Consider the following 10872-nt stretch of genomic DNA (forward strand, 5'->3'; position numbering starts at 1 on the left):
ATACATTTATCTATTTACTATCTATTTAATAAATGTAATATTTAAAAAATTAAATTTACCATGTACTTAATTATAGAATAGATATAAATGCAATTTGTAAGATTTAGAAGTGTTTAAATTAAAACCTTGGTATTATAGATATTTACATAAAATAAATACATCCATCCTTAATCCACACTATACCTCACCTTGTAGGAATAAATTTTATTTTGCCTGAGATTTCTTTACAACCTGTAACACCAAATCATTTCTAACATACATTTGTATTTGTATAAACAATGTACCTTCAAACTACAATATGAGGTGTTAAATGATAAATAAACTAAAGGTCAGTGGACATTGTTAGTCACTTAAAAAGAGCATTACAGTTGCTTTTTTGAATGATCATTTATATTTTAAGTTTATTAAAATAACAGACTTAATTATTTATACAAATTTTTATTATCATAATATTGTAGGCAAATAAAATGTGTATTATACATAGTATAATCACATTAACTATATTTTAAATCAACAATTGAAGTTGCATCAAAATTGTATTAAATACAAATTATGATGATATACATATACAGTGAAAAAAATTCCCATTTCTATTCAAAGTATCTAGAACAGAAAATAACTCTGAATCAGAGCATGTCTTACAAACAGTTTACATCAGTTATTAGTTTTTTTTAGAACCTATTATTATTATTATTTACTGCTAGAAAGAATTTAAACAAACTATCATTTTAAATCCTATCTATGACTTATGATGCAAAATCCTTCTCATGCTTTATTATCCATTCCTTACGATCTATACCACAGCTGAATCCTCCCTTTGATGTAGTAGCAATCAATCTATGACATGGTATTATTATGATGTGAGCATTTGCTCCACAAGCTGCACCGACAGCTCTTGAGTGACTCGCTGCACGACCCATTTCTTTAGCAAGGGTTCCGTAAGTTTTCGTAGTCCCATATGGTATTTCCATGAGCTTATCCCAAACTTCCTATAATAATGGTTTAAAATTGAATAAGTTGTCAGTTTCTTATAATTTTGCCTGTAGTTCAGGCTAAATGGTGATTTAAACGATTTATTGGCCCATGACAACAAATCAGTGGTAAGGCGACCCGCAAGAGCCTGCACATCTATGCTTAATCATAATCATCATCATCTCCAATGCATTTTGGTGGGCTTCACAAGTTAGTGACACCTCCATTTTCTAACTGTTGGGTGGTACCAAAAACTATTTGACAGAATTCTTTATTTATTATATTAGGATGATTACTTTTAACTTTAAGTATAAACTATGAAGGCATCAATTTTTGGTGATGTGGCAGTTATAGGCATGCTTACCTAGCTAATGAATAATTTTTTTAGTGAGCTAGGTAGCTAGTAGGCCTACTAGTTAGCCCTTGATAAGTCTTAAAAAGCTATATACTTACTTTAAGAGCATGTAAGTATATTTATTTTATTCGTTTCTACATAACTGTCAATCAATCTAATAATTATTAATCCAAGTTATTAACTTACTTTTTGAAACTCTGAACCAAATGTCTTGATAGGTACAGTGAACTTTTTGAGTTTGCCATCAAAATACTCTCGTATTTCGTATTCAAACAGTTCCAAAATTTTATTTTTCTCTTCAATATATTGACAATTTATCCTTTCTGTTATTGTTTTCAACATTTTCTCGACATTCGCAGATTCTTCAAAGCACACAAGATAAACGTAATTATCATCTGCACAAGCAATGATTTTACCAATAGGAGAATCAAAAGTATATATGTAAGCAACTTTTGCGGATTTTCTGGTATGTTTCTTCAAAATATTTCCAAGACTCATTTTTGTTATACAAATACTTTTTTTAACTTTGATTAAAAAAAGTACGTACAGAAGTAATTCATACGATGGTTACAAAACAAATTATCGGGCACAAAGACATAACAATACAGAACTAATGCCACTTTAGTCTTTAACCCGGTTATGGCCCTTAGCCCTGGGGGTTCAATCATGTACTTACTCCAAAATCATATGGTTCGCAAATTCAAAATTTTTACACGACGAATAGTAACGACCTGTGGTAACAGATAGACAACCCAGAAGTCACAGATATGATAGTGATACTGACAGGAGTCCTACAAGTTATTCGCACGGAAGTCACAGATATGATATTGACAGGAGTCATACAAGTTATTCGCACGGAAGTCACGGAGTAAAATCAAAATAAATGTGGGTAGTTCCAAAGGTGTCTCCATACGCTCGGAAAACAACTTTAAACGGTGAACATTAAACAATAAGCACGAATGTGTGGATGTTTGTGGTTTTCCAACATCCGTTGATTGGTGCACAAAAACCGCCACCGATGCCGAACACTGGAATCGGGACAGAAAACAATTACATATTACAACAAAAGCTCTTAAAAAAATGGGGTTAATAATATGGAATCCACAACACTATCCACATAATATGGTAAGGAGCAGTAGGGCGATACGATGTAGTTACAAGTAACGCTTACTATAACAGACAATATTAACTATAGGTACCTAAAGTACCTAATAAAAGAAAAATCGATATGTCCACTATTCAAGTATCCACACGCTTGTCAAGCAATCAGTAGTACAAGCTTGAGAGCTGCGCTGTTCAGAGCTTTGCCATTTGTTAACCGATTTGGGAAATTATATTAATGTCTGAAACGGTATACCGTCGTCAGGTTAAATATTAGTATAAAAAGTACTTATTACACGCGTTGCGATTCGATATTGGTATATGGTTGGTAAGCATATCCCGCTCGTCGTAATAAGGGAGCTGATGATAAAGTACCGGGAGATCTCTTCAACCATTAACGCATCTGTAATATTTGACTTCAAGTTTAACTATAGTCAGTATTTTTTACATTGTTGTATTACATACGTGTTCCTGAGCAAAGTCGGTTTTGGTTGTCATTTTTTTTTTAAATTAGAATACTCTCAGGTCAACCAGCAATTGCAGTCCGGAGTATCCGAAGTGATAACACGTTCGCCAAGCATCTGGATGCCCGGTTTGTGTTTATTGATTAATTTGATTATGCAGTCTAAGGTGGCAGCCAGCTAACCTGATAGGGGTGTGGTAAATGTACCCCTAAATCATTGCCTCTAATCAGTTGCAACGCGGTATTATTGTACTGTTAAGCTACATTTCAAGTCTGTTAAAGAGCGTTAAAGAGCCACGGCCGAAGCCGCTTACAAAACCAGACCTGAGAAATGCAGAAATTGTAAATTCTTCATGCCATTTTTCCTGCTCAGGATTAAACCTGGGACCTCCCACCAACAAGACCACAGCGCTCACCACTGCGCTGGGGAGGTCGAAAATATCTCTTCATAAAATTACCAGTTGGAGCCACTGATGGATTGTGCAATGTAGTTACTTTCAGTGTTAGGGCATTGGTATCTATTTACGTACGACGTCTTACCTTCGACGTATATTTAAATGAAAATTTGCTATACTCCGCCTACAGGAGAAGTATATTTAAATGAAAAATAAAACAACAGCTGTTATACAGAAGATGTTCTTATTTAATTTTAACCACAGCTTTTCCAGTATTTTCCCCTCTCAAAATCCCCACCAACGCATCCACCATGTTTTCGAAACCATGGTAAACTTTTTCTCGGTAATTTAGTTTACCTTCTTTTAACCATTTCAAATTCATATCGATTCCTTCCTGCCAGCGGTCAGTCCATCGATTAACTATAAACCCCTCCATTTTAAGTTCTTTGAAAACTAACGCAGGCTGCACAATCAAGGCTGAAAAAAAAAAACTTTTCTAACTTGAAGTTTCTACTTGCAAGTTGCAGACCTGTCAATTTGGTTTACTTTAGAGATTTGTAAACAATAAAATATGTATTGTTTTTATTTTAAAACGTGTAAGAAATAACGAATTTTAAAATAATTGTATTGTTTTTTTAGAGTTGATTTAGAGAAATCATGTATTACCTTTAGGAGGAGCCGTATCATTGTATGATGAAATTGAACCACAAACGGCGATCCTTCCGTATTGGTTCATTTGAGACAATATTGTAGAACTAATTTCGCCCCCAACCTGAGAATAAAAAATATAAATAATGATAGTTAACGTTAACGTGACGATATCTTGCGGTGAAACAATTTTTTTTACAAAAGGAAAAAAATAGTGTCGTGTCTTGTTCATCTTTCATAATACTAAATAAAATAAATCTTTTTTTTTTTTCTTTTGTTATCCTGCGATCAGTCCTTGACTATGAGCAAATGTGTTCATAGATATTTTAATTATTTTATGATAATTTCCCATTGGAAATTGTCGTATTGAGGAAAGACTGGTTTAGCATTTATTTAGGTCCAGAATTTTTTAGCCGGCTGAGACAATCTGGTACGGCGTGTTGAAAATAAATCAATACTTATACTACGACAATACACACATCGCCATTTAGCCCCAAAGTAAGCGTAGCTTGTGTTATGGCTACTAATATGACTGATGAATATTTTTATGAATAACATACATACAAACTTATAGTAAACAGATGGACACCCAGCAATGAAAAACTTTCATGTTAACCATGCAAAAATTGAGGTTGAGGGAATTGAACACACGGCCTTGGGCTCAGAAAGCATAAATATCGACTGCCCACTGAGCTAGTGGGCAGTCGATATTTATCAGATGTACACGAAATTTGGGCAAACCTAAACTGATAGTATAAGCTATCCAGTACAATAAAAAAAATTAAATCGGTTAAAATTTGGCGGATATATGGTGTAAAATCGTCAAACACTTTCATCCCCTCCCAAAGGAACTTTCCGTATCCTATTTCCAACCTCATAGTATGAACTCAAATCGTGAAAAGTTTAATATGAATTCATTCAGTAGTTTTAGCGTGATACAATTTTTTTTTTTTTAAATATCCGTACTATCTAATTCTGTACATTGATATTAATATTTTAATATCAATGTACAGAATTCGACCCTTTATAGTCTAATTATAAGTATAGATTCTTGAAATTTGCATCAAATATTAAAAAAAAATAAGTAATAATTTTGTCCCCTTGAGTGGGTTGTTCTGATATTAGCATCAGCATATTTATTTTGCACGATTAAAAAGACAAATATTGAGTCCATTAGTAAAATTAAATGAAAATTATTGATATTTGGATATTTTGAAAATTGAACTTAATTTTTATAATATAACTAGCGTACCCAGCCCGCATCGCCGGGCTAGATTTTGCTTTAATTTATTTAAACAATAAACTTACATCATTAAGTTTTTAATTTAAGTCTCATAATATATTAAATAATTTATTTCTCTCCGTATTCACTCTTCTATTCTCTTCTCGAGCAAGTGAAGATCATTATCTACACCCATGTACACCCAACAATAGAATATCATATCTCATATCATATTTGACAGTTTGACAGTTCAAAAATAGGAGTGCTCCGATCGTCACCAATCTTTACAGGATTACTCGCCAGGTCAATCCGGAGATTCTCTGAGAGTTTTATTGAAATCGGTCCAGCCGTTTCGGAGCCTATACGGAACATACCCACACACATTCTCTTTTATAAATATAGATATCATTGAATTCCCTAAAGTAACGCCTGCTTCTATCCAATAATATTTGGATGTACCAATCAATACACATGATTTTTTAACATTATTACAAATAAATATTTTGTTCACGAATTCATATATTAAAAATTTTTATTCAAGCTCGAGCCTTTCACAATAAAAGGCTCGAGTTTGAAAGGATAGCACGGAACTACTCTTAGACCAGTTAATTATTTTACTATAGTTTAAGGGACCATCACTATTAGATCATTAGCATCATCACCGATAAAGTTATTTGTAGCCATGCTTCTACATACATTGTCAAAATAGCAATCCACGCGATTCGGAGCTCCATCTTTGAGAGCAGCTCTAATATTGCACTTTTTGTAGTTGAAGGCGCGGTCAAAGTTTAGTTCCTTCTCTAAATATTCACATTTCTCGTCGGTGCCAGCGAATCCTATTACTCGACAACCTGTAAACATATATATTTCTTTTACACCCCAGATGCCGCTAAACTCGGCGAATACGTTCTTCGTTTGCTGGCTGAACCAATTCAAACGCATATTGCGGGATCAGAGACGAATAAATAGTATTTTTTTAGCCCAAAATATTATTTATTAATAAAGAAAAATTTACCTATTTTCTCATTTTCGTCACAAGTACATATGTAATTGTTTTTAAATTATGTCGAGTAAATGTTACTGAATCTAGTAAAGCGTAGGGACAACCTTTTAGTCAGAAATATTTCGCGGTGATTTTTAAACTCCTTCATACCCATTTAGCATAATTAAGCACCTGAAATATTAATTTATCTACGTTAACTCTACGTTACGTACCTAAAATTTTACCAATCTGTCCAACATGCGAGCCAACGGCCCCAGCAGCACCTGTGATAACAATAGTCTCCCCTTCTTTCGGCTGACAAATCTCTTTCAGACCAAAGTATGCTGTATTCCTGAGACAAAATGGCCTACTCTTCAAACAATAATTATAATAACATTTGAGGACAGAGCAAGCTGTTTTTTATCAGTTACAAACGCAGCGATAGATACACAATTATAATATTATCATTCACTCAAATATTTATATTCTAAAACAAGTCTCATTATAAATAGAGGACGTTTTAAATTTAGCTTGGTTTAATTTAAGGTTATTTTTAACCCCGACGCAAGCACAACGGGGTGCTTTGACGTGATTTTGGCATCGTATTTCCCGAACGGATAAACTGACTTTGATTTGGATTTCTTTTTGTGTTGAAAGTTAAGTTAGTTGGGACTGTTCTTAGCTACGTTTCATGAAAATTGGTCCGAAATGAGGCCATCTTGGACCCTTGCCACAAAACGGCGGATACATACTTTTCCACGACTCCCTCAATATGGATATCAAATAAAAGAACCTCACTAGTAGAACAATGTACGGAGGAAAATTAATATTAAACTTAACCACTCACCCTGGCATACCGAGTATTCCCAGCGCCAACGATACAGGATAAGGATTCAAGTCAGGGAGGACTGTGATAGGTAAATCTAAGGATTTATTGAGTGCACTTTCCCCATTTATTATTGTATGGGTACGCCAGCCAAAAGCACCACATACATACGTGCCTATTGGAATATTTTTATCCTTGCTATCGATTACCCTGAAATTAATTTATCAGTTATGATGAACCATACAAGAAATATTTTTTTCTATAAGAATGAAACACACAGGAAGAAAAATAAACATATAAGAAGATTTTTATACGTATCGGTTCCATATTTCATCATAAAAATATGTAAAATGGTTTAACAGCTATTTGTTTTAAGCTAAATATTGGGAATAAAGTAAGCTTAATTGATCTTCATAAATATAAGCCTTAAAATTTTTACTGGAACTTTCATACCTTATTGAATTATTTCCTTAAATAATTCTACGTTACATCATTTACTTAATAAAAACCTTACTTATGATACGTAATATGGGTTAGAATTAAGATTTTTAATTATAAAATCTTCAGCTCCATATCAATATAGCAAGAACACGCTAGGTTGGCTTGTTCTGTAAAATCTTAGTTCTTACTTTTCTTTACATTTTTTTAAATTATTATAAAATTATAGAAAAACATAATAGGTAAATTACTGCAATATATTAACATACTTAGCAACTTGACCACCAATCATATCTGTAGGTAATTTATATCCTATCATATAGGCTCTCATATATGGATCCACACTGAGATATTCAGCTTCAGTTAATATTTCTGAAAAAGTACATTAAATGATCGCTTGTTATACAACGTGCAACGGAATTACGAAATACTGCTGAAGGATGCATAATTAAATATATTTCATGAGTAATCACCATGTAAAAATATAAAATCAAAAGAAAGCATATTTATTTTTCCATACAAACTAATTCAAAAAATTCTAAGTGTTTACTTATGACAACCCTATTTATGATAAAAGACTGACACGCGCATAATTTACGCTACGCGACGCGTATCTAATAATTTGACAGGTGTCACTTGATTTTAATTTTGGCATGTGATGTTAGAGCTGTATGTGATTTCTTTAAGTATAAACTATGGCAGTTGTTTACTCAAAAACTATTAGCGTTTCGATTTCACAGACAAGTCTTAAAGAAGTAAATAATGTACTTCTAAAGCCTCTGAAGTATTATTTCGGTTTTCATTTATACATTGTATAAGGAACATAAAGTTTCATATAATGTTATAAGGTATTTTATGTTTAGACTGTAGACTTCAGTAGGTAGTTATACAAATTTAAGTTAAAATTCTACAAGGTATCTAGTTTTCCTGCAAGACAACACGTGAAAAAACTATTAATAAAAAACTCAATCGACCTTATAGGTCAAAGTCATCTCACAAGAACGATATTCTACAATAATATCAATAGATTTTTAATGTCCTATTACAGTCAACCGCTGAACTAATCCTATCGCAACGGTCTACCTATACCTAATCACTTCGCTCGCGCTGGTCAGACGGGCTGGTGATCGCAGTAGATGGTAGTTGTGGAACAGTTAACTTCTGCCCGTTCTCCGATATATTCCCTTAGTCGTAGGAAGAGGAAGGTTAACAACTGTAATGCGATCTGCCGACACGATCAATTTTTAGCGTATTCAAACAGATTTCTCAAAGGTTCTTCGGCCAAATTGCGTGATGCTTAACTCAAGAAACTTAAACATGTTGTACTGTGGTTCTGCATAGTTTTAAATATGTTTCGGTCAACTGAATACTAAAGTATTTCCGATCATCAGCGGCTTATCATCATCATCGACACCTTAGACTATTACTTATATTCGACAGCTTCGACAGCATCTGGTACCTCCTCTATCAGAGGAGAGATATATTGAGAGCTTATAGAGTTCACGCTGCCTGTGCCAGTTGAGATTTAACTGGTACTAATGCCGTGACTCAATTTCTAACCATAAAACCCCGAACCCACATAATTTTTAGTCACAAAACCAATGAGACATTTGGTGAAATAAAAGATATTTTGTAAGAAATGTTTTATCATATTTGTTTGGATAAGATCGACTGATATTTCTTAAAGATTCGTTGGTATAACTAAATTATCAACCAGTTATCTGGGCAAAAATGTAACAAGATAATTTACAGTGGGTAGGTAAATACCTAATTATGTAAGATAAGCTTTGTAGCATATTTTTTCCACATTAGCACTTAACACAGTTTAAGTTATTCGCCGTAAAATTGTCCTAATAAAAAAATAGAATTAAGCTCTCATTTTTTGGTACTGAACTAAATTTATTTTATAATATTTTATTTTATAATAAGATCCAGTGATCTTGTTACGCTAGTAACATTAAATCAATGTGTTGATCAATCAATTTAAGAAAGTTTCTAAAAAAGTATTTAATGCTTCTGTTGTGAAATATGGAATGGAAACACGCCTTATATAACTCTGATTGATTTAACTAATAATGGAACGATATCGATATAAAAAACTTACACCTTCCTATAAGTGTTATTTAGGATATGGCGGGAAACGGAAAATTGTAATAATGCATATCCATGCTTTTCCATACTTACAGAAAATACAATATGAATGCTTTCAACTTCTTAGCATTTTTTGTCTTTTATTGTAAAATCTAACAGTAACCATGTCGTTTATATTTTTTAAAATAAAAAAAAATACTCTGATTATAATACTTTAAAAAAATTAATGTTTGTTTAAAACTGGTTAGTAAAAATTTATAGATTTCACGTAAATCAAAATTTTAAAAATCCCATATTTACCGCCATCCTTTAATTCGTGAAGATCTTCTTCAACTATTTTAAAATCGCTCTTTTTCGGCTCTCCTTGAAAATATTTGGTGAGTACATACTTTTGAGCGCACACTTTTGTTGAAACATTGGAATATAACCGTCTCAGTACCAAATTGGGGGAAAGAGACATCTTACAAAATGATTTTAATGATTAACCTAAAAAAACAATAACGAAGAAAAATAAATTTATTTAATTATCTTTTTAAATCATAGTGTTTTGCCCATGCCTTTAAAGAAAACAACCGTAATGATGTTATGCTTTACAATGCAAACAGTTCAAGGCCAAAATAACGCATCATTATACACGATACACTTTCAAAGCAATCATATATTTAGGTAACTTTAGGTAAACTTCTTAAAACATAATTAAATATAATAAAAAAACTTTTAATTCAAAGGGAATTTTACTTATTTTACAAAATTTTATAAACAAATCGCGCACGTACGTCTGTTTCGACTTTCGAGCTAAAAATATATTGTAGTACCTTTTATCAGTTATTACACTGTGCGTTCACAACTCTGAGGCTGTGATCGCACCGGTCACACACCGGTCGCGATTGGCCGATAAAATAGTACAAGGAGTGCTGCCGCGCCAATCAATCTGCTGCGGAAATGCTGACAAAATTATTTGAGCGTGGTGGATAAGAAATTCGTTGCACTCATGTAAACGGGTCATAAAACAATCCACAGTATATAAAAAGGTTGTATCAGCCAAAGTCCATACCAGCTGCCCCTCACCCTCCTCCACCACTGGAAATCTCACAGAAAATGTATGAACTCTCCTAAAAAATGTATGGCGGCCAAGACAAGTTTTATAAATATTAAGTATAAAGTGGGCATGTTGCAAAGTTTTTCTATACAAGCACACCCTTATCCATTTATCCATCTATTAAAAATTTCTGAACCAATAACGAAGAATAGTTAACCATCACATTAAAAGTTTCAGAGAAATGCGTGGATAAACCGCCGTTAACAATTATTTCACCTTTAGCTGTAAGGTTGGCATAATTTTATCAATGTTATCATGACAAATTTCTGAGGTAAAATAA

The 10872-nt window shown here is 32.9% G+C and overlaps 2 protein-coding genes across 6 annotated transcripts; both read right to left on the minus strand.

Moving 5' to 3' along the window:
- Window positions 1–160: 160 nt before the first annotated feature.
- LOC120629029 (methylated-DNA--protein-cysteine methyltransferase, inducible-like) lies at window positions 161–2125 on the minus strand. The gene is made up of 2 exons (XM_039897766.1): window positions 1514–2125; window positions 161–989 (listed from the first exon to the last, which is right to left on the minus strand). The coding sequence occupies exons 1-2, from the start codon at window positions 1823–1825 to the stop codon at window positions 747–749; spliced, it is 555 nt and encodes a 184-aa protein (XP_039753700.1). The 5' UTR covers window positions 1826–2125; the 3' UTR covers window positions 161–746.
- Window positions 2126–3511: 1386 nt separating this feature from the next.
- On the minus strand, window positions 3512–10422 carry LOC120628928 (prostaglandin reductase 1-like). Of its 5 annotated transcripts, none has more exons than XM_039897604.1 (8): window positions 10309–10422; window positions 9794–9979; window positions 7672–7774; window positions 6986–7174; window positions 6372–6490; window positions 5853–6007; window positions 3953–4058; window positions 3512–3763 (listed from the first exon to the last, which is right to left on the minus strand). In XM_039897604.1, exons 2-8 carry the CDS (start codon window positions 9951–9953, stop codon window positions 3531–3533), a joined length of 1065 nt encoding a protein of 354 aa, XP_039753538.1. In that variant the 5' UTR covers window positions 9954–9979; window positions 10309–10422; the 3' UTR covers window positions 3512–3530. The 5 variants fall into 5 exon arrangements, with proteins under 5 accessions (XP_039753538.1, XP_039753539.1, XP_039753542.1 ...); XM_039897605.1 differs by having other exon boundaries at window positions 10270–10367; XM_039897608.1 differs by lacking the exon at window positions 10309–10422 and adding an exon at window positions 10232–10250.
- Between the last annotated feature and the right edge of the window lie 450 nt (window positions 10423–10872).

Source organism: Pararge aegeria, chromosome 13, assembly GCF_905163445.1.
Source record: "Pararge aegeria chromosome 13, ilParAegt1.1, whole genome shotgun sequence".
Classification (NCBI taxonomy): Eukaryota; Metazoa; Arthropoda; class Insecta; order Lepidoptera; family Nymphalidae; genus Pararge; species Pararge aegeria.

Coding starts and splice junctions, on each gene's coding strand:
- LOC120629029 (XM_039897766.1), bottom strand. CDS start 1,825: ATGAGTCTTGGAAATATTTTGAAGAAACATACCAGAAAATCCGCAAAA. Junction 990..1,513: donor TTGGTTCAGAGTTTCAAAAA/GTAAGTTAATAA, acceptor CCATTATTATAG/GAAGTTTGGGATAAGCTCAT.
- LOC120628928 (XM_039897604.1), bottom strand. CDS start 9,953: ATGTCTCTTTCCCCCAATTTGGTACTGAGACGGTTATATTCCAATGTT. Junction 6,008..6,371: donor ACAGATTGGTAAAATTTTAG/GTACGTAACGTA, acceptor ATATGTTTACAG/GTTGTCGAGTAATAGGATTC. Junction 3,764..3,952: donor TGATACGGCTCCTCCTAAAG/GTAATACATGAT, acceptor TTTTTTTTTCAG/CCTTGATTGTGCAGCCTGCG.